The 24,385-nt window shown below is 37.0% G+C and overlaps 1 protein-coding gene across 5 annotated transcripts in view; it reads left to right on the top strand.

Moving 5' to 3' along the window:
* Positions 1 to 21,100, top strand: part of LOC111343062 (adenylate cyclase type 5) — a 57,987-nt gene extending 36,887 nt beyond the window's left edge. For 4 of the 5 annotated variants that reach the window (XM_088740298.1, XM_088740297.1, XM_088740294.1 and 1 more), the window contains 12 exons: positions 5,563 to 5,647; positions 5,757 to 5,873; positions 8,162 to 8,272; positions 8,648 to 8,817; positions 9,471 to 9,561; positions 9,715 to 9,756; positions 9,919 to 10,038; positions 11,214 to 11,360; positions 11,996 to 12,088; positions 13,848 to 13,962; positions 15,578 to 15,702; positions 19,029 to 21,100. In XM_088740298.1, coding sequence (XP_088596424.1) covers positions 5,563 to 5,647; positions 5,757 to 5,873; positions 8,162 to 8,272; positions 8,648 to 8,817; positions 9,471 to 9,561; positions 9,715 to 9,756; positions 9,919 to 10,038; positions 11,214 to 11,360; positions 11,996 to 12,088; positions 13,848 to 13,962; positions 15,578 to 15,702; positions 19,029 to 19,166 — 1,354 coding nt within the window. In that variant the 3' untranslated portion in view covers positions 19,167 to 21,100. The remainder of the gene's footprint in view (positions 1 to 5,562; positions 5,648 to 5,756; positions 5,874 to 8,161; positions 8,273 to 8,647; positions 8,818 to 9,470; positions 9,562 to 9,714; positions 9,757 to 9,918; positions 10,039 to 11,213; positions 11,361 to 11,995; positions 12,089 to 13,847; positions 13,963 to 15,577; positions 15,703 to 19,028) is intronic. The other variant, XM_088740295.1, reaches the window with a different exon arrangement.
* The last annotated feature ends 3,285 nt before the right edge of the window (positions 21,101 to 24,385 follow it).

Below are 24,385 nucleotides of genomic sequence, written 5' to 3'. Positions count from 1 at the left end.
GTGTAAAACATTAAGTAAGTTTCCATTCCATCCCCAATATTGTCACAGACCAAGGACAAAAGCCTGAAGAACATACAAGAGAAAGAAGAACGTGCTGGATTGCAGTGATCAGTCAAGATGACACAAAAACAAAGAGAGTCCTCGATAGCGAATGAGTCTGTGGTTGTCACTTTGTTTCAGGAAAAGCTGCAAAACATTGGGAACCAACTCTTAACTTTGGAAAGAAACAATTCAAGAAGTGTAAAGAGAGTGATGCTGAAGCAGCAAAAGCTAGAGATGAAAGGGTTGAGGAATGGAAGAAATAGCTAGTAGAGCAACAAGAAATCGAAGCTGCAAAGAAAGGAAGGAGTTGAATCAAAGTGGACTTCCTATCCTGGAGATTGATTTTTCCGAAGACATTGCCTCAACTACTGGTTCTTCTAGCTTAGATACCAATCTTAACAAGCCTTCTTGAAGTACAAGCTGTGATGGCAGTGAAGAAACTAATGAGATCATTCAGGCAGAAAATTAAATGTCAACAGATGACCTTGAGGTACTATGTGAAGGAACAGAAAACACTGAAACACAGACAGAAGAAGTAGATTGTCTGTTTGCAAGCTCTGTTTATCGAGCCCCTAACGCAGATTTTTTTAATTCTTCAGAGGAAGTTTGATTTTACACCGGTCTGCCATCCTTTAAAGTCCTTATGGTAGTTATTGAGCTTGTAGCTCCACATGTGTCATGATGACTTGGTTCTACAACCTTAAATAGATTTCAAGAATCTGTCTTTGTTCTGATGAAAGTCTGTCTGAATGTTCCATTCCAAGGTCTAGTGCACTGATTTGTGGTGTCCCTTTCAAGTGTGTCAAGGATATTCATGTCATGGATTATTGCTATGGACCTCAGGCTCTTGTTTTATTCATTGGCCTAATGGAGAACAGTTATGGAAAACCATGCCAATTTGTGTTTCCGATACACATTTGGTTGAAAGGTGACCATGATCATTGATTGCTTTGAAGTGTTCATCGACAGGCCAAAAAATCTGCTGGCCAGAGCCCAAACTTTCTCTTCATACAACCACCATGACACTGTGAAAGTTGTTATTGGTATTACCCCACAAGGTACTGTGTCTTTTGTGTCAGAGGCTTGGGGTGGATGTACCTCTGTTACATCTTGTTAGTTATGGCAGATAGAGGCTTCGCTATCTCTGAAAGTGTGGGGCTAGGACACTGCAAACCTGTAATTCCTGCCTTTACAAAGAGAAAGGCTCAACTGGATCCAGTTGATGTGGAACAATCATGAGGAATTGCCAGTATGAGGGCTCACATTGAAAGAGTTATAGGACTCCTGATACACAAGTATATTATACTAGAAGGTACACTCTCAACAAAGTACTTAAGCTGTGATGTAAGTGGGCCCCCAGAGTCCCAAGTGCCCATCACTAACCAAATTTTGAGAGTTTGCTCAGCCCTTATCAATTTTTGCCCATAAGTAGTACCATTTGATTACTAGCTTTTGTTGAAAAAAAAAGGCTAGCTCAATTTGAAAAATCTTCTCTATTACAGTGATAGTTCAATTCCTGGATATACTTTACCTGTTATGTTCAAAGCAACCAGAGTGAGGCTACATTCTAAAATCCATGTTATTAATGACTAAGTTTAATATATGAAGCCTTGTCTTGATTCCTTTGAATAGAGAGAGTGAAGCACAACATGGAGGTCAGCTATTATGTTCAAGTGTGCATAATTAATACTGTGATAGTTTCCTGTCTGTGATAGTGTTTCAGGGCAGATTTTGACACGAGTATGCAGAACACATGCCATGTCATGTAATAGGTGTAGTTTTTAAAATTTTTCACATTTTGAGATAAATTGATCACATGGATGCTGCTGTGATTGACAGCCATCTCACAGCACGTTTTTTTAAAATTGTTGGGAAGGGTGTCATGATAATATGATTTTTTTACTCTTAGTCTTTAAGAGATGTGCTTGTATTTCAGCTTCCAAGAATAAGTTCTAATAAAGATTGTGCCCAAGGGTGATTTTTGTAGTAGTGAAAAATGAGCAACAGAACATTACTCCTAGGTTCCAGTGGATGGATAGTTGCTATGTATGATCCCCTTATGCAACTTTTTTATTCCAAAAATATGTACAAGAACAAGAAGACATCTGATAGGTTTTAGTCTGTGCACATGTCCAATACTCTGGCAAATTTATGGTCAGGAAATGCATTTTGTTGTATTGTGTCATTTGAAATGTCTTGTTTAACTACTGTTCTGGCCAAATATAACACTGTTACAATAAACTGCATTGCATAAATTTGTTAGATTATTTGACAACCCTCAGCCTGCCTAGATGCTCACCAAGGATTTGGAACTAAGGAAAGGAGAGGCTCTCCTGCCCCTTTCCCCTCTCTGAAGAGCCTGAAGGCAGGGTAATTGTTTTTGAATGAGTTTAATGACTAAAGACAGGAATGTGCTCATTCTACCACGTTGTAGACAAGCCAACAAATGTGAGCACATTCTTGGAACATCATAAGTAATAAAACATTGCCACTGCTTTGCGGCTGTACAGGTACAAAGTCAAGACTAATTAATCCTCCACCAAGGTCATTCGTCTGCCCCTTGATCTCCTGATTTATAGCATCATGATACAAATAATCATACAGATTGACCATGCCAGGTTGGCATCCTACTGAGCTCACACAAACCCAGTGATCACTTCCTGTGTGTAAAATTTGAATAAATTCACTTGATACCACATCAAAGTTTCTTATGCTACCTAGAATTGGAAATTGCAAACTTTCGTTTAATGGATTCACTTGCTAAATGAGAACTTGCGTGCATTGAATTATGTCGCCAGTTAGCCATCCAGAGGGGTCACTAATAATAACGTAATCTGAATTGCCTAACTTTGCTAGGGGACCAAACTTGTCAACAGAACCAGTTGAAACTTTTGTTATTTCAATGTCATCCTCACTTTCACTGTCACTTGATAAGTTTGTAGCTAAAGGTGACCAAGGTAATACTGAAGAAGTAAAAGTGGTAAGTTGAGCAGAGGTTCTTTTAGTGTTTTTTCCTCTGCATGCAACACCTTGCCATTTTGTCTTTGAATTGTTTGGCATTCTTTCTAGTGCTAAGCAACTTAGGTGGAAAAAGTGACCACTGTCACAGTCTGCATTGTGGCACTCAATAATTCTGTCTGTAATGGCTGCTTTACCATTACAAATGCAGATACTTTTACTTTGCATGGCTGCTTTATTTACAAGGGATGGTGATCCCTTGCCCTTTGAAGCCCATCTACCTCTCTTGAACTGAGGTAGCTTGCAACAATGGAGACAATACCATTGTTTAGGAATTACAACACTACCTAAAGCCAAACATGTGCTGTGAAACTGCTTGTATGGACAGGCAGCATTACTACAGGTAACCACTTTGTCACCAAGCTTTCCTTTACAGAAACAAATGGCATTGCTATCTGTTGTGATATTTTCTACCACATCGCACCTTCTTGTGAACCTGCCAGTTACCTCTGGCAGAATGCAGGTTTTCCATGAAACCTCAAGCTTTTTTGTAACATTCTTTGAAAGTAATGGGTCAGGGTAGATTCTGTCACATACTATGTGTGAATTCCCTTCTGAATCTATTGCATAAACAGCAAAGTCACAGTATTTTGTCTCTTACAGAGTAAACAACTGTTGCTGGACTTGTTAAAAATAGTTATGGGTTCTTTTTAACTTTAATGTTTCATTTACACTTTCAAGGTAAGATGTTGCTTTCTTACTGTACTCTCCAAAGTCACCATTTGTGATAGATATTGGGCATTTAACCTCTCCATAGCCCAGTCCACAACATTCACATGAAACAAGGAAGTCTGGTGTAGCATGAACGTACTGTTCATATGTTTTAATGGCATTTTCCTTGTGTTTCCATCCATGTTCTACTGCTTCATTATTTAGTTTGAACAAGTGTGGATAACATATAATTACATGGTATGAATAAAGGATAGAGAAGGTTGATACTACTTTAGTATGGTAGACAGCACCACAAACAGAAGCACCGATTCTACCCGTTGGATGTCTAAAAAGTGCTGGTCCCTTCACTTGAGTTTTTGTGTCCCGCTCGACCATTTGAATTTCTTTCTCTGAGATGTTTATCTCAACTTCTAAGCACTTCTGTAAAAGCTCAGGATACTTTAGATCCAGATTGTTTGGCTGGTAAAGATCTGTTAATACTGATATTTTGCAACTTTTTTAAATAATCTGATTGGCATATGGATCAATTAAACTCAGCAATGCAGCCTTTTCTTTACCCTGATTCAGCCTCCACTGAAACGGCAGGGTTCGTTATGGGTACTCCTCTACCAACAGTTTGGGCTTTATTGGAGTTTCCACCTTCACCACTGAAGTACTCAATCTTGCTGTCAAGATTTTCTTTCAACTTTTTCACCAACTGAAGGTGAAATCAATACCCCTAAGTCTGAATTTATGACTTGTTCTACATCTGTCACATTGTTGCCAGCATAAAAGATCTGTGTATCATCTGCATAAGTGGACAGTGTAGTAAAATCAATGATGTGTGGAAGATCATTCATAAATATATTGAACAACAGAGGCCCCGGGATCGATCCCTGTGGAATTCCTCTTTGGACGGGTAGCCAAGGAGAAAACGTACCTGCAAGGTTTACCCGTTGCTTGTGACCAGTCAAGTAGTCTTTAATTAGACTAACTGTGTTATCGTCTGCACCATATTTCGCCAACTTGTGGACAATTAGCATAAGTCCATAGACACCAGCCCAACAATTCCTATGGTTATCCAGTTCTTTCCTCCACTGCTCCGTTAAACTGAGGAGAGCAGTATCACATTAATTTTGTGTCCAACACTCAATGTAAAATGGAGTACTGGCGATGTAAGAACATGACTCAGCCAAACCCGCCTTGCAGCTTAAACAGTGTGCAGAAAAAATTCTTCCATTTTGTCCAGGTAGGATCCATAGGTCCACAAGAGGGTCATTCATTCGTCGAGAGTGATGAACTTTGGTGCAAACTACATGTTTCTCCAAGATTAATTTTCCCTTCACTGAAGCAACAAACCTGGACACCACTTGATTGTATGCTTCAAAACTCTTGTAATTTTTGAATTGATCATTTGTATAGTAATTGGTTTCCAGAACCAAGAAACTAAACAAGTCTGACTGCTCTAACGGAGGTAAACACTATGGATCAAGCTCCACATCTGGGATGTTCACTAAATCAATGCCAATTTTTTCTATCTTCTGGAGATAACGTTGCCTTACAGGACTCTTAAGAGACCTAGCATATTTTGATAGTTCAGTTACAGACATTTATGGTTATTGAGAAGCAAATTTCAACTCTGGAAATGAAAACACTTTAGAAGTGGCTTCGCTTTACATATATTTCACACTCCAGAGGGGCACAGTTATGGTGGACAAGATATTTGCATATGTCAGTGACATCACATGAAAGACAAGAATAGAAATCCTTATTGTTTTTTTTTTTTTATTATTATATATATCGTGGGTAGATTATATAATTCTAACTGAAATTGTATTTGTCTGTCCTCAGAACATATGTGACCATGGCTGTTTTCATAAGTACATTTCTTGTTGTTGGTGCCCTTTTCCTATTGGTTATTGCTGAGAAGTGCCAGGTATGCCAAATTCATTATCAGCTTAAAATATTTCAATCTATAAAAATGTTTGATTTCTGGATCTTGTTTCTAAATAACTTTCTAAACAACTTTCCCTTTGATTCACCAGAATACACCAAATGGTTTGAGGAGTATTTCAACCAAACTTGCACAATCTCAAACCAGTTGCAGAGTAGTAGCAACTGTATTGGTGCTGACTTTGTATATTGCAGCCATTGGAAATTTTGTAAGTGCTTGAGCCTATATTTGTAATGTTTACTAAAGTAAGGGACCTCATATCATCATGACAATCCCTTATATGTTGTAGCTTAAGTGCAATAGGCCATTTTACAGTTGTGTACTTAGTTGCCAAGCCTTTGATTCAGAGTGAGGCTGAAGGTGACCTTGTTGTGTTAGAGACCTGTATCTAGTTAGCATGATAACAAAGTGATTTACATTTGAAAGGCAGCAAGGTTTGTATCATAACAAAGTCAACCCTAGCCTCACTCCCATTCAAAGGCTTGGCAACCAAGCACACAACTGTAAAATGTACTATTGTCATTAGCTAATGTTCTATACAATGGACTGCTCCATATAATGCCATTTGTAATGTGTTCTTTGATTGAAGCACTCTTTGTTGGCATTTATACTCAGAGCTAACATGTATTATGAAATTGGTGTGGTTAGATAGACACCTAACTTTGAAGACTTAACAGCAGTGGTAGGTTTTGCATGGTTTCATCACAGCAACAGATAAGATGAAATGAATTATCACATGACCTGCGCGGCCCCATTCATGCATTTTTTTAGAAAACCATTGTAAAAGCTAATTTGGTAATATCAACTAAGTTGAAATTGTAAATTGGCCACGATAAAGAGTTAAAAAGCTGATGTTTCGAGCGTTAGCCCTTCGTCAGAGCGAATGGAGGAATTGTGGGTTGTGTGTGGGTTTATAAGCAGAAAGTGGAGCTACACTATTGGTGGGAATACGGTGGCGAGAAAAACACAAATAAATTAGTAGCATGAAAAGCGTTCATTGATACCTGTGGGATTAAGAGTGCCGATTTGAAAGATAAACTTTTGTTCAAGAGTTTTGCGGCTTTCCGAGCTACCTAAATGTAAGGAAAGACTGCAGATTGCCATATGTTGCTTAGAATGATTAAGTAGATTAAAGTGTCTAGTGACTGGTTTTGATGCGTCCTTGTCATTCCTTTCTATGTCGTGAAAGTGTTCTTGGAATCGATCACTTAGTCGTCTTCCTGTTTCACTGATGTATATCTTTTTGCAATAAGTGCAAGTTATGCAATAGGTGACGTTGGGTGAGATGCACGTGAACTGATCAGGGATCTTAATGGATCATTTGGGTCCTGATATTTTTTCAGCGTTGTGAATGAAAGGACAAGTTTTGCATCGTGCGTGAGTGCATTTAAAAGTACTGGGTTGGTCATTAGTTTGTAATGAACCTCTAACCATAAAAATGCCTATGTTTTTTTGCGTTTGAATGAAATGAGTGGAGGTTGAGGAAAGATAATGCCAGTCTCTGGATCGTTTTGAAGTAATTTAAAGTTTTTAAGAATAATGGATTTAACTGAGTGGTTGTGAGGGTGAAGTGTGAGAGTAAATGGAATGCGGTCGGAATTTTTCTTTCTGTGACATTTGTAGTGCTGACTGTTGATCAACAAGTTGGGCGCAGTGGTGACCCGCTTGAACGACAGAAACAGGGTAACCACATTTTTTGAAAAACTGGCAGAGACTTTGATTTGTGAAAGAATTAAGAATCATCACTACATAAATGGCAAAGTCTTAGAAACTAGAAAAGGGAATGGAATTCTTCACATGAGATGGGTGCAGGTATCAACGAATGGTTTTCATTCTACTAATTTATTCGTGATTTTCTCGTCGCTGTGCTCCCACCAATAGCATAGCTCCACTTTCTGCATATACACAACCCACAACACACAACACACAACCCACAATTCCTCCATCCGCTCTGATGAAGGGCTAACCCTCAATATGTCAGCTTTTTAACTCTTTACAGTGGTCAATTTACAATTTCAACTTAGTTGAAATTACCTTGTTACCAAATTACCTTGTTACCCCCACTGATGCAGCACCACAGTTGATGTGAGCTGGTCCAGAAAAAATCTGTCTGGCTCTTCTGCCCTTACTTTTGCTTTGATTCAAAGGAAAACAGAAATGAGAGAAAAAAAAGTCGCATTTTCCAAGGAATTGGGAGTTTCTTGTTCTGACTAGCAAAAATAAAGGAAAAGTTATAATTCCAGAATTCTTTTTTAGAGCTTGCATGGCTGTGTGTGCCCTTCTACTATGTCCTATTTAGGTTGAAATTTTCAACATTTATAAATTATGTATTGATTGAGCTTGGTTGGGGCAGTTGGAAGAATATTTGGCTCTCAGTCAAGAGGCTCAGACCTGGCTGTGCTTGGTCCAGAGGTCATGACCTCAAGCCAAATATTTTCCCTTCTGCCCTCCCACTCAGTAAGTGCATATTCTAATGTCTGTGATGTTCTTCTTCAGTTTGGCTGTGACTTGGAGAGAAAACTGAATGCAGAAACACTTAATTGTAGTGAATCTCATTCATCTTACGTTTGGCTTCATCCTGATACAGCATTCTGTGACTACCCTCAGGTAAGAAAGACAAAATAGCTCACATCGCCAAGTATGATGTCTAAGATAAGCTATTTTAAAACCTCAATTCTTAAAAAAACGTTTAATTGCCCACGAAGTATTATTTTCATAGGACTGTAAAAGTGTTGAAGTGAAAATTGATATTGAAATTGAGAGAAAGTTTTCTTTTAACTTGGAATAACCTTCGAGAGGTTAAAATTTTTTTAATTTTGTCAAATTGTGTGTCAAAGGAACTTCTTAATTGAAGATGAATATTAAATATAAGTATAATACATCCATAATGCATCAGGGGGTAGTATGATTTGATCAGTGAATTGTGTTCTCTCTCAATTCTCTTAATTTTTTTTTTGTTTTGTTTATTGTTTTTTTTTTCAGTACTTCACTTTCAGTGTGATGCTAGTGATGATAGGCTGTGCTGTTTTCCTGCAGCTTAGTACAGTGCACAAGTTTTCAATGTTGGCAGCCATGTCTACTATCTTTATAGTCTTGATTAGAGTTGTCTTTATGAATCTTTTCAACAATCATGATATGATCCATTATTGTTGGTGAGTACAACATGAAGTTCCTTAGTTAATTAATGTTGATTGCGGCATCTGAGAGACACTATGGTTTTCTCTGTGGATTGTTTTGCGTCCCAAACGATCAATTAAGATTACTGATCACTTCACATGCACCTCCACCAATGTCATCTATTGCATAACTTGAACTTATTGCAAAAAGATATACATCAGTGAAACAGGAAGATGACTAGGTGACCAATTCTGAGAACACCTTCCCTGAAAGACAGAAAGGAATGACACCATGCTGCATAGGGTTGCCAAATTCCCACAACTTCAATCTCAAAATATCTAAACAAATAATGGCATATTTTTGCCCTCAGTTTTTCTATTAAAAGTGTTTTTTAATGGTCAGTGAGACATATTGCTGATACACTGTAGCATTCCCCAAATTTTAGGATGTTTCACTTGATGACAGCAGATTTGTATTTAAATGCACTTCTGTTGTGAGAATGGAAAAGTTAAAAGCAGGCATGATCCTTCAGACTGCCATATTTCAGACTTCAAGTTGGTATCTCTGTCATACCATAACACAGAACTCTGACATAAGCTGCATGTAGGGACACCACACAACTTAAGGCCATCTCACCATGTTCCAGCAAAGAGTTTCCCCCCACTACTGTTCTGTCTTTTAATTTTAGGTTGTTACCAGATGGATATATCAAATGGATTGATCTCTCCATAGTTATTGTTGTGATGTTGACAATAGCTTTAACTGCACATGGATACTTGGTGAGGAAACAATAAGTTGAATTTCTTTTCTTGTTTTTTTCTCCTTTTTTCATGCTTCTGCCCCCTTTTTTTAGCTTAGATTAATAGTACCATTTGAGGTTAATTACAATAATTTTTTGTTGGTTTGCTTGTTTCTTTTTTTTTTACCAACAGCATGAAGAAATATCTAGACTGGACTTTTTATGGAAACTTCAGGTGAATTACAGGTTTTATGGTATTCATGATAATTATGAACCTAATGACTAAAGTCATCTAAAAATCACTTTCATATTGACGCATTCTACAGCCTACATTTGTAATGATTCAAATTAATTTTTTTGTTTGAATTGTTCAAAAAAACATGTTTTGTATTTGCAGGCCACAGAGGAAAGGGAAGAAATGGAAAAACTGAGAGAGTACAATAAGAAATTGCTGTATAATATCCTCCCTGACCATGTTGCACAACATTTCCTTGCACAGCAAGCCAAAAAAAATGATGTAAGTTTTTTCTTGAATTCTGAATTTTTTTTCCTATTATCAGGAATACCAAATGTAACATATAATTTTTTTTATTGTCATATGATCATGGACAATAAATAATGAACTTGTTAGAGTATTGTATGTTTTCTGTAACTTGTGTATTTTTTGGCAACCAAAATTTTTTCTTTGGTGACCCTCAATTGTAAAATGGTCTTAAAACAAAAGCAAAACAAGAAATAACTCACTTTGATAGGAGAAAAATAACATGTTGCACTATATGAGGTATTTGATTAGCCACACAAAACGATCACAACACTTTGATTCATTACTCCCTTACCAATTAATAATGGTCAAGATAGAGTGAATAAGATACTCAGATGTCTGGAAGCAAAAGCAATTTACTTAAAGTAAGAAATCATGTTTAATACAATTTTGGTTTATTGCTCAGCTGAGAAACATCTCTTGTTTGAAGTGATCTGAAATATTGTAAATAACATCATGAATCACTTGGTGTTTAGTCATCCTACTTCTGACTGCAAAGCTGATGGTTAGACTTGAAAATGAAGTTTATCTTGACAAAATCAGTTTAACTTGATCAACTTGAGAGATAAAGAGAAAGACAGGGGATACCAGCATGTGCTTGATGTTTTTCTCTTCCTTTTTTTATACATCTGTTGGTCACCAATTGATGACTTTTGTCGAATGTTTAGTTGACCAAAATATTTGCGGCTTGGAGCACTGAGACTGAAATAGTTGCTGCTCGGAGCACTGAAGATATTTCAGTGGCTTACTTGTAATTCTCTTTATCTTGGTTGAAACCAGCTTCAAAAAATATATATATAATTTTAAAGAAATAATCTCGATTAAAATTTTAATTAAACCAAGGTAAAATTTGAACCACATCATCAACAGAACAATGTGAATAAAAATAGACCTTGAATTGCAGGAAAATGCAACTGCAAGAGTTACATACTTCAAAATTATCATTTGGAGCCATGAAATTGCAAGGAACAAGAGGCTCTTCAGGCTTTTCAAACAACCAATTTGTGCCATATTTGATTGAAACCAATGCTTTCCTGTACAGTATATGTTATGTGTTCTTTGTACCAGCCACCAGTTATACCAGTTTGTACCAGTAAGCATCTCGCTACTATTCTAAATCAAATTAACATTTTGTTTCTGGTTGATTTCAGGAACTTTATTACCAGTCTTGTGATAAGGTCATCGTCATGTTTTCTAGTATCTGTAATTTTTCTGACTTCTACACTGAGCTGGATGCCAATGGCGAAGGAGTTGAGTGTTTACGTCTTCTTAATGAGATACTGGTGGATTTTGATGAGGTGAGTCTTTGATGTCAAGAAATTGACAGTTGTGCTGATTTACCAGGTTCTGGTTTCAAAGCTCCATCTAACTCTCAGTAAATTCTCACCCTGGCAGGCATGGCATCTACCAGAGGAAATGGGTTCCATAACCTGAGCATGCCTCAGCCGTAGAAATTACCCAATTTTTGCCTTAAAAAAAAAAGAAGTCAATTAACAAATGGTAAACACCACAGCGTACACTATTGAGTTATGGATGCACTTGGGAGGTTGCGAAGCACGAAAGAAGCGTAAGAGTCGCTCGAGGCGACAGCCGAGAGCGACTCTAGCTTCTTGAGTGCTTAGCAAACCTCCCAAGTGTATCCGTAACTCAATAGTGTACGCTGTGGCGTTTACCATTTGTTTTATAACATAACATAACATTGATACATTGTAACTAAAGAGTTCCCTTTTATTTAACAAATCTTACGCGATCAGAGAAAACAAGCGCGCGCGTAAAAATAGTCTTTGCATTTGCTCACGTCAGCAGCGTACACCCATGGGCAAATGGGGGACGCTAAATTGACCAATCAGAGCGCGCGCTTTACTTTGGTTATGTTATAAATCAATATTGAAATTTCATGAATTGAATAAAAGTTATGTTTGCTTTATCTCAGCTTCTTTCAGAACCACGCTTTCAGTGCATAGAGAAGATTAAAACAATTGGTGAAACATACATGGCTGCTGCTGGAATTAAACCTGAATCTCAGGTTAGTATTGGGAATAAGAACAACAGGATTAGGTACTGCTGTATGCTTAATCTGTCAGCAATTTGTCTGGTGGAACCTTGATTTAACGAAGTGCCAAGGGACTGGGGAAATCTGCCAGAGGAAATGGGTTCCACAACCTGAGCATGCCTCAGCTGTAGAAATTACCCAATTGTTGCCTTAAAAAAAAAAAAAAAGAAGTCAAATCAGTTTTAAAATTTCATGAATTGAATAAAAGTTATGTGTTTGGTTTATCTCAGCTTCTTTCAGAACCACGTTTTCAGTGGCATACATTTTACATGTAACGTATACATTTTGCTATATGCATACATTTTACTGTAACTTTAGCCAGGCTGAAACTGAAGTATTGTTAATTATACCGAGGACTTCGTTATATAGAGGTTCGTTAAATCAAGGTTCCACTGAACCTAGATGTAAGAGGCTGTGACTATCCTGATTAGAAACAACAACGTCCTTGAACCTTCAGACAACAGCATAACAATTACAATAGAATACAATATTCTTTATTTAACGAAGGTGACGTAATTAACCCAATGAGTTGTCTAACTTACGGCCTTCACAACGATACAAACCCACCATCCCACCCCAGGGGAGGACATCCCTCCCTCGTGATAATCTCGTGTGTGGGAAATTAACGTCTCCTACCCCAACCCTTCAGGAGATGGGACCTCCATTTATTCGTCCCTATCCGAGAAGACTAGAATATCTAACCATTTCTTGATGTTATAGAAAGGTAGCAATTTCTTCTCAATTATTTTAAGACCTTGAGTGTTGGTCCGGCCGGGGCTCAAACCCTCGGACCTCCCGCACAACAGCCCAGCGCTCTATCCATTGGGCTAACTATCAGTTTTACATTCCATGATATATCTCTCTTTCAAGTTGTAAATAACTGGAAAAATTCAAATGGAGTCAAACGAAAAATTGCCATGGAAAACAAGTTGTGTCTTTTCTGCATGACTGAAAGAATACTTGAAGTATCTAAGGAAGCCAAAATACCAAGTCCTAGAACTTAATCAGCTGGTTATAGAGACTTGTAACCTGTTATCATGCTTTTTGAAGTTCTTTTTTTATCATTGAATTAGTCCTCTTTTTCCTCTTTTGCTCTGATATCAACAGTAAATCTCCATATGTTCACCTCAACTTACTTTAAATAGAAAAATACATATTGCAAATGGATGGTTTGATGGTTTTCAGACGGTTTGAAATAAGCACCGATTTATAAATTTTATCCAAATTCACAGGTTATTTTCTTGGGAAATGACTTTAATTACAAAGTTCTTGCACATTATAACAAACTCTCCCAATATTTAAGGATCCTTCATAACACCTTGATTAAATCATGGTCTCCAGGCAGGATCAGAACCACAGTAAGCTACAAAAGTAGTTTAAATAACAGTTGTAGAACACTAGAATCTTGAAAGAAGAAAAAAAAATTTTAATTCCTCTTTACCCAACATTTTCTCTTGTTATACCCCTCCCCACAGTAAGATGTAGTTTTAGTGTAGACTATAAAAGACACAACACTGTTTTGGAAGGAAGGATGGAATGAAATTAGCTTGTCTGAGGATAAGAATACTGCATTTCAATAAAATAATAGGTTGTGAGAAATAGATAATAATCAAGAAAGGTCTTGTCACTAAGGTGATTATGTTCGCAGCACAGTAGATCGGGTGCAATCAATCATTAATGTTGATGTTGTTTTCCAAGAAATACTGAGACCTTTTTCATCTTGTTCTTACAGGAGAAACTGGCAACCCTAAGTCACATAGTAACAATGGCTGACTTTGCCATGGCAATGAAAAAGAAACTAGCTGACATAAATTTACATTCCTTCAATGACTTCAAGATGAAAATTGGTAAGTTCAAAGTTGCCCTACTGTTAATTTTAAAAGAATTACCTTCTTGAAGATTAAATAGTAATCCATTTTCTTTTTTCTCCCCTCTTAAAGTGCATATGACACGAATTTTTTTCTCTTGTTTCTTGTAGTTGGATATCTATAGAAAACGTTTCGAAGCCTTAAAAGTGCTGGAAAAGTCTAAAAAGCATTCTTTTTGCTTTCAATTAATACGCGCAATTTGCCTTCAAATTTGTCCCGGTCATCACGCGGCCAAAATCGCATGTGATATCGTAACGTGTTGTCACATTGTGTACCTCAATGGAACTTTCAGAAGAGTTGGACTCAAAGGAATCATTAGAATCACTGGACATCTTTACCTTTCAATGCACTATCTGTCTACTACGAAGTACTGCTGAATCCTCTTAGCAACAACAGACCTTCGTAGCAAAGGTATACAATGTGACGTCATGAATAACTTTGACGGTGATAGGTCCCCGTCTTCGGGACAAATTTGAAGGCAAATTGCGCGTATTTTGAAAGCAAAGAAAATGCTTTTTACATTTTTCCAGCACTTTTGAAGCTTCAAAACGTTTCCTGTAGATATTCAACTACAAGAAACAAGAGAAAAAAATTTCGTGTCATATGCACTTAAAGGTAGTGGTGATTAATGCATGATAGTTATCTTTATCGGTTACATGTTCAGATCTCTGGCTTGATTTACTTTTTTAAATCTAACTGTTAAGTTAAAATTTTTATTACACGACTCGGGAAGTCAGAGGGCCAATAACTAAAATCAACCAACCAAAATGCTCTATTGCCGGTCAATATTCTCTTAGTATTGGACTGGGCACTGTCCCGAATGGTCCCGAATGATACCGCACTTTTGTCCCTTTGAACTTCAGTCGTGTAATAAATCTCTTATTAACCAAGCTTGCTCGGGACCGTACTGGAAGAATATCGGCCCTCGGTCTTTTTTGTACGGACCGAGCTGCGCTCGGTCCGTACTGTCAAGACCTCGGGCCGATATTCTCCCAGTACGGCCCTCGCGCTTGGTTAGTAAGATATATATACTGAAGACATGAAAGTGTTAAGTTACAAAGTCTCAAGATGCAAACTACACAACAGTAGTAGTTATATTAACATTCATTGCTGACACCAGGTATGATATGATATGGTTAGGAGACAAATTTAAATCGAGTTGCTTTTGAAATTGTTTGAAATTGTTTGAAATTGTCCAAGTAAAGATCTCTCCCAGAAAGTGGTCACAAAATAAATGTGATGGAATTGTTTTCCTGACAGCTAGATTGATGAGAATGTCTTCCTTATAAGCTGACATTTTTCCTTGTGTCTATTAAAATACTTTATTGCAGTCATTCCCAGTGTAATAACTGTAGTTGATGTCACTTGCGAAAAGTTCCAAGATTGGAACTAAGAGCAGTTCTTACAGATTCGATTATTTCTATACTTTTATCTCTTTTTCTACTGTTTCGATAATCACTACCATTCCTACAGTTTCTGCTATTCCCACCTTTGTTATTACTTTTACAGTCACAATTTACTGAATTGAAATGGCTAGACCTTCCGATAAGTCTATACCACATGAACTTTTGTTTTTGTCTTCTCGCTTTCCAAGGTTTAAATTTTGGTCCTGTTGTGGCTGGAGTGATTGGCGCCCACAAGCCCCAGTATGACATCTGGGGTGATACAGTGAATGTGGCTAGCCGTATGTACAGCACTGGCAAGCCTAAGCATATACAGGTCTGCTACACTTACGAATTACGGTCAAGTCGCCGACGGTTCAACTCTCTAACCCCAACTCGCCGACGTATAAAATGGAGTAGAGACGTCGGCGAGTTGGTCCTCAGTCCAGTACAACTTATTACGTGTTATAACTCGTTCGCGTCGTTGTTTATCTTTCTTTGTTCGCCATAAGATGCTTAAAAACTTTATTGGACACAAAAAGAATTGCATTCTACTAAAGATCTTGTCTAGAAAGCTAAGTTTTGTTAAAAAATCTGACCGATTGACATGATGAGTCTTTAGTGTCGTGCACAACAACTCGTTCTCGTTTGAAGTTGTTATAGTAATTGGCGATGTTTCTCTTGCTTTATTCGCCTTGAGATCCTTCTTAATTTTGTTTTTAATAAAAAGAATTGCTTTTTACTAAAGATCTTGTCTAGAAAGCCAAGTTTTCTGAAAAAAAATCTGACCGACTGACATGATGAGTCTTTACGGTGTTGTTGTCACACAATAAATATAATTTATTGTGTGTCAACAACACCCCAAAGACTCATCATGTCAATCGGTCAGATTTTTTAAAGAAAACTCTGCTTAAGATCTTTACTAGAAAACAATCATTTTTATTTCCAACGAAGTTTATAAGCAACTCATGGTGAATAAAACAAGATAAACATCGGTAACGACTATAAAAGCTTCAGACGCGAACGAGTAAGTGTGACAACAACACTGTAAATACCATAGTTAGTAGAGGGGTCCCCCTCTACTAACTATGGTAAATACTCATCCTGTCAATCAGTCAGATTTTTAAAGAGAAATTGGCTTGCTAGACAAGATCTTTAGTGAAAAATAATTGTTTTCATTTGCTATTTGCTACAGAGTTTAAAACGATCTCGAGGCGAATAAAGCAAAGTGAACATCGCCAATGACCGAAAAAAGCAGTAGACGCGAACTAGCTATACTATTGCGTGACAACCACAGCAATTACTACGTGGTATTTAAGTCTTTAATAATAATAATAATAATAATAATAATAATAATAATAATAATAATAATAATAATGATACCTTTATTAGACACGATAATGTTTAGAGCTGAACAGCTTGTGGGGTCGTGTAAATCTAAATAAACTCTAAATTAAATAAATTCAAGATGATGGTTTTTGAGGAGAGGGGAAAACCGGAGTACCCGGAGAAAAACCTCTCGGAGCAAAGTAGAGGACCAACAAACTCAATCCACTTATGACACCGGGTCCGGGAATCGAACCCGGGACACATTGGTGGAAGGCGAGCGCTCTCACCACTTCGTCAACCCTGCTCCCCTCTCAAAAGTCTTTTGTAGGTTAGCGGGCCAAAACAGTTTACGAGTCAACATTTTACGTGTTTATTCCTTACGATCTACTTAAGATGTTACTTTACTTCAAGTTTAAACACTCGATAAAAGTTCAGGCGATGTGACTCAAAATATCGAGCAACATGACTATGAGTTTCGGGCAATATGACTTCAAGCGAGATCACTTTCGGGTGACTCGACTGGTTACCACTCGTTCGCGTCTGAAGCTTTTACAGTCATTGTCGATGTTTATCTTGTTTAATTCGCGTTGAAATCCTTAAAAACTTCCTTAGAAATGAAAAGAATTGTTTTTTAAAAAAGGTCTCGACTAGAAAGCTAAGTTTTCTTTAAGAAATCTGACCGATCGACATGTTGAGTCCTTACGGTGTTGTTGTCACACTCACTTTTTCGCGTCTGAAGCTGTTATAGTCATTGGTGATGTTTACCTTTCTTTGCTCGCCATGAAATCCTTAAAAACTTTGTTGGACATAAAAAGAATTGCATTTGACTAAAGATCTTGTCTAGAAAGCTAAGTTTCCTCAAAAAAATCTAACCGATCGTCATGATGAGGCTTTACGGCGCTGTTGTCCACAACAACTCATTGGCGTTTTGCTTTGTTAGCCTTGAGACTGTTATAAACTTTTTCGGAAATAAAAAGAATTGCTTTTTACTAAAGCTTTTGTCTTGAAAGCCAAGTTTTCTGAAAAAATCTGACCGATTGACATGATAAGTCTTTACGGTGTTGTTGTCACAATAAATAACTCGTTCGCGTCTGAAGCTGCTATACTAATTGGCGATGTTTATGCTTTATTCGCGTCTGAAGCTGCTATACTTATTGGCGATGTTCATGCTTTATTCGCGTTGAGATCCTTCTAAACTTTGTAGGAAGAAAAAGAATGTTTTTTTTTAACTAATGATCGTTTACTTTTCTACATGTTTAACTTCTAATAAGTCGTACTGGATTGAGGACCAACTCGCCGACGTCTCTACTCGATTTTATACGTCGGCGAGTTGGCGTTGGCGAGTTGAACCGTCGGCGACTTGACTGGATACCACACTTACTCTTGTGTAAATCTGGTTCTACTGAAATCAATACTTTGATCCAATTTTGTAATTTTTATTTGCCATAGAAATATACTTCACAAATTCATAAAATTTTAATTGGTCATTATGTATCAGAAGTGTTTTTTTTTTTTCCTTTTCTTTTCTTTCAACTTTTAGCATCTTGTTGAGGAACAATTAGCCATTGCAATCTCATAAATTCGTTACCTTGTAAATGTGCCTGAGTAAGTTAACTCTAAATTCATGGACTGTTGACAATTGACACCATCTCAGCAACATTTACACTATGTGAAGTCTTGCAGTGTCATAATTGTTGTGCTTTCATCCTATCAACCTTTCCAATTAACTTCACAGAGGGAGATCCAACAACTTTGTTCTTTCCCTAATGGGTGTTTCGTGCCAAAATAAATAGAGCATACACAAGGGTATTGTTTGTGATACTGTATGTCCACCAACTTACATCCCAAAGCAGTTGAAGTGGATGTCTAGGGCTGCCTTTTCCAAATGCAGTCAACTTGGTTTAAAATTTCCTGAGTGGAACTTTTGAAGCCCCTTTTTCAATGGAAATGTTGTGAAGTGAAAGTTTGGTCTATGTTAAGTTTAAATTTTTTTTTTCTGAATGGTTATTCATTTATTTATTTGTTTGTTTTTTGCCTCATAGAGATGGTAAAAATGTGACAACCAGTGACTGCAATTTTTCAAAATTTAATAAAGATGTCTTTGTTTGTCCATGTTATGTAAAATTTTCAAAATACCACCCAGAGTGATGATATGGTACATGGTCAAAGGTATAATCACTCATTTTGGGAGGGATTTCACTTTTGGGTAAATGATGTTTTCTCGTTTATGAGTGCTTGTAAAGTGTAAAGCACTGTTTCCATTACTTCTGTAGAGCATTAATTTTGTAATTATTCCTCATTATATATTTAAATAATTTATTTTAATTGTTACAGGTTACACAAAGTGTTTATAACATTCTCTCTACACGTGGTTACACCTTTGAATGTCGAGGCTTAGTAGCGGTTAAAGGAAAAGGCAAAATGGTCACGTACTGGATGACTGGCAAAGAAGGAGACCAATCAAATGAGTGATCTCACAAATTACCCAACAATCAGTTTGTTGAAAAGTAATATTTATCATCAAAGTTATTTGTAGGATTAACCTTACAAAGTATCTTTTTCTAACATACTTACCCAGAGTCAGTCACTGCTTCTTGTTGTATTCAAAATGTAATAGATCCAAACTCCAACTTGTTTTTATCCAGATTATTTAAGTTCTTGTAGTCACTGATAACATAGCAATAAGGTTTCCCTTTTGGTAGCTGAAAGCATTTCTTTGACATAGTTTCTCTTTGAAACCCTAGAAACTTGTTAGAGCTCCAGAGGACTTTACAAACCTGTTTTTCATAGGTTTAGTGGTATAAAAATGCGTGTGGTCTCAGTAATGTTATCATTGGCTAATCCTCTTTGGTGCTTGAAATGTTTTTTCAGTTGGCAGTTACTTACCTTATACAGCAGTTGGCACAGTAGAGATCTGCCGGTCTCTTTTTCTACAATATCCTCTTAATTTTTTCTTTTTGGACAGTCTCTAATGATTTACAGTACAGTTCATTGCACATAATGATGTTGACATGTTTTTTGTGATGCTTGTGTACTTCAATGAACTAATATTACATCAGAGTATTGAAAATATATAGGTAAGACTCTCACTCTATGGTCACAATATTAATTGTCACTGTTTAACTGATGTTTTGACACAAAATTTTTAGAAGTCAAGAGAAATAGCTTGTCAGTAACCGCTAAATTTAATCTAATTTTCGGGAGAGAAAGTACTCTTAGGTTTCTAGTTCGTTGCTTCGTTGCTTCTTTGTGTAAAGAACTTATTTATAATTTATTTTGAATGATATCACTTAATTATTGAGTAGAAAGCTTGCAGAAATTTTGGGCAATTTCAGACGACGTGGATGACATGCAGCAGTCTGATTAACAAATTCTTTAAAAGAAAGTTAATATATATAGTTAAATTATTAGTATCTGATTCTTATGAGATTTAATGAAGCTACTGAGAAAGTCATTGAGCTTTAGCTTCAAGTTATTAGGCCTATAAAATAATCCTTAATGCTACACTAGTGAGAGTAAGTCATTGTTTTGACTGACTGTATTTATTAAGAAAAACATTGCAGTTAAAAAACTGAATTTCGTCTCTTTACAAGTAAGAAATAAGAAATGATCTTTAACTACTACTATAATAAAATTACAAGGACGACTACTCTTAAAAATCACTTAAATGCGTCCCTCGTACTCTCAACAATGAATGAATTTCCAAATCTATTTGTCTTTATAAGAGGCGTGGCAAACCTTCTCCTCCTTCTCAGCTCATATGAAATAGAAACTGAGGGAGGGAGGCAGGAGGCTGGTAATCTTACTACGTGGATCATTAACAATATATTTAAACAGATGTTCTGTTAAATTTTCCTGGTGGGCCCTGATGGACTCGAGCCCTGCTAATTGAAGGGCGTCCGAGTAGATGGCCGGCTGTTGCTTCCTTGTAACTAGCTAACGGAATGTTTCCTCTGGTTGTTTGTTTTTATTAAAGCCACGTGAAGTGCCAAAGGAAAGCACTCGCATGTAACTAGTTTCGGGTGTTATTGTAGCCTTGATCAATTGAAGTAAGTGCGAATGTCAGCATTCCATTTCCGTGAACAGGACAGCAACTAGTGTATTTTGACAATCTGATGCAAATTTGTGGCATGTTGGAAGAGATGAGGTGTTTGTAGCTTACGTGGTTGTGTAAAATACATTTAGTACAAGTACTTAATTTTTAATTTTTAGTTGATAAAGAGATATCAGTAGACTTGGCTGATTGTTGGGAATTTTTAACTAAGTGATTCTAGTAGAAAGTAAATAAGCTTACGAAAGTGACCAACGTCTATGTAGAAATTCAATGGCTATGATCTAATATATTGACAGGCAACATTCCCCTTTGTAAATACGTCATGGTAAATAAAGTGTTTTGTTTTTTGGTCTCTCTACTTGTATTATCTTTTAAAACCTGCTAGTTATTGTTATCCCCAGTAATATCAGTGCTATCACTATTCTTTCATTACTCGACCTACTGAGGCGAAGTGCAGTTTTTTAGAAATCCGAGAAGGGCTTCTTTACCACCTGTGTATTCGGTATTGAATGACTAAGGTTGTCACGAATAGGGTTAGATTTCAATAGTTCACAGTCAACACTTGGTTGAAAAACTGATGTGACTGCAAGTGTTTACTTGAACTAAATAGGGAAAGAGATCGTATGATTTCGTCGATATCGTAAGCTGGTATTTTGTAAATTATGGGAAGTACTGGTTTACGCAACATTATGAAAAAACTTACAGACCCTTAGATTGTAGTCAGCTTTTGTCTGAGCGATGACAGGTGAAATGCTAGATGACAGTGTAGAATCGTTAGATATACACCTCTTGCTTTTCGTGAAAAGAAGTTTTCATCAGAGTCCACAAATCAGCCATTACAATGAATGTGTAATTATGCTTGAAAAATAAAAAAGCGTTTTTTGATTGATCAGTAATAACGATTTTTACATCGGAGGAACATTCATTAAGGCAAATGTTTTACTTTAATGGAAATAACAATCATTGAATTTATTGTAGCAACAACTGCTTCCTGTTAATATTCATTTACGAGAACAAAAAATTTCATTAAGGTAGTAACATGGCAACGGTTGGAAAGACATGAAACAGTCCATTTATATGTCGTAGAGTCATTCAATACGCCGAGTTTGCACAACTTTGATAGCAAAATAGGTGGTTTACCATACTAGGGCATTCTTAAGGTTGTGAATACAAAAACAGTAATCATGCCATTGTCCATAGCTGTGAGAAGTTTGTCTGTGAGTTGTGCAGTAGCAGTTACTATTGACACTTTTAGTCCGGAAACCAACCTGCTTATTGGGTGATTGCGGCATAGATAATTACTGAGTATGCACAACCACAGGAGCCCATACAATCTGTTTGTGCACAGGTAGCCCAGGCTCTGTCACAGGCTCTTTCACAGTGGATTATTATAGAGTTTGTATAGTGGTTTATTTGGACTTGCTTTTGAGCTCCATAAATATAAAGTTGTGTGAAATAATAAAAGAAATAAAAGTCTTACCTTCATACAGAGTGCTCTGTGCCGTTCTTGTCGCGATTTGAGGCCGTTTTGCTCTGTTTCAGCTCAACGTCCTAGCGCTACCAAGTAAAAAGGAAGGTAAGAAACCTCCGTCTCACACACGCTCGCCAAAATCGCTCGAAAAACACACTTAAATACTTCCCCTTGAATCGAAACTTGGCAGCACAAAAGCCAAATAGTTGCCCTTCAAGTTCATCAAAACAAATCCCACAAAAGCTGGGTTGTCGAGCAACCAGCCCAGCGAAAATCTCAAATTGACCGCCATTTCAACGCCGTTAGAATGCGCGTCCATCAAAACCTGTGCAGTCAAAAGTTCGTTACGACGAGGTCAGCCTGGACACTAGCAAAATTAGGCCCAACGGGTAGCCCCACGATATGAATGATTAGTCAGAAATAAATACCAACCCACAAGTGGAGGGAATATTTTCCTAAATGGCTTGCTGTTTTGCTAAACATTGGCCACAGTTGACAAGTGTCCACAGTTGCTAGTGTCCAGGCTCTTTCCTTTTAATTATGTTGTTCCTTGGTCTTTTATTTTATTATTATTATTTTATTTATTTATTTATTTTGATCTAGTCAAGCGCGCGCTATTTACATTTTTCGCGTTTTTAACATTCAAATGTAACGTAAGCCCTGACACGTTTTTTGTAACGTACCTTAATATAAATTCAAATGTACAACCGTTAAATGCTCATTTGCAACTGAAGATGACATGAGAATGTCGAAACATGTCTTGTAAATTTAAAATCAAAGTTGTTGTTTCTTTTTTTGAGAACTTTATATTTATGGAGCTCAAAAGCAAGTCCAAATAAACCACTATACAAACTCTATAATAATCCACTGTGAAAGAGCCTGTGACAGAGCCTGGGCCACCTGTGGTTTGTGTAGGCGACTGTTGTTTTCTAGTGAATGTACCAGATTTACCGTTTGCCTCACCCATAGTGATATATTGCTGACTATGTACATAAATCATTGGTAAATAAACGTTGAATTACTTTACCTGTGGTGTATAGTCGTCCTTTTGCCTCAAAAATGTTTTTTTGAACGATTTTGAATAAGTCTGAGTTCGTCGTTAATGCATTACATTATGATTTATGTACATAGTCAGCAATATAACACTATAGCTGAGGCAAACGGTAAATCTGGTACATTCACAATAAAACAACAGTCGGCTACACAAACAGATTGTATGGGCTCCCTGTGTCCCTGTTTAGTCTCTCCAACATAGGTTTCACTGCAGTTCTCATCCCCGCACTTTATACCGTAAACCACATGTGAGATCTTATCTTTGTAGGGCTTATCTTTTACCTTTACCAGCTTCTGTTGGGCGTTACATGGCTCTAAAGTGGCCATTTGAAACGGTCGTAAACGGCCGTTGCCATTTGAAACGGTCGTCCTCAGACATTCCTCAATATTATTGATGATCATGGTCTCACTCAACTTGTGTCTTTTCCTACAAGGCAGGCATCAGTGCTTGACTTAGTGGTTACCAGCCATCCAGATCTGGTGAACAACTTAATGAGCTCTGATGGCATCAGTGGTATTAATGATCACGTCGCTGTGACCTTTGAGTTGAATCTTGAAGTCAAAATTAGCAAGAAGAAACCTAGAACAGTATACAAGTTTGTTAAGGCAAATCTTGAGGATATACACCATGATGCAGAAACCCTCAGTAAGAACTTCTTCAAAAGAGACCCAGAGAATATAAGCATCGAGGGTAACTGGCAGTTCTTCAAGTCAGGATTATTGTCAATTCTCGACAGTAGAGTCCCAAATAAAAAGATCGGATCATGGAATGATTCCCCTTGGATTACTAGGGATCTCAAGAAACTATTGAGAAAAAAGAAGAGGCTTTATAACATCTATAAGAAATCGGGGAAAGCTAGCGATAAACTGAAATATTGGAGTTTCCATAAAGCATTAAAAACCAAATTTAGATCAGTACAAAATCGATACATAGCAAAAACTCTTGATAGTGCCATGAAGGAGAAACTAAAGAAATTTTGGTCCTATATTAAATCTAAAAAACAAGATCAAATTGGCATTCCTCCATTATGTGTTAATGGTAAGGTGTTGACTGACAGTACAAGTAAAGCTGAAGCTTTAATCAACCATTTTCAACAGATTTTCTCCAAAGAG

Source organism: Stylophora pistillata, chromosome 12, assembly GCF_964205215.1.
Source record: "Stylophora pistillata chromosome 12, jaStyPist1.2, whole genome shotgun sequence".
Taxonomy (NCBI): Eukaryota; Metazoa; Cnidaria; class Anthozoa; order Scleractinia; family Pocilloporidae; genus Stylophora; species Stylophora pistillata.
Note: the sequence above shows the minus strand (reverse complement) of the source record. Positions and strands in the feature narration are given on the sequence as shown.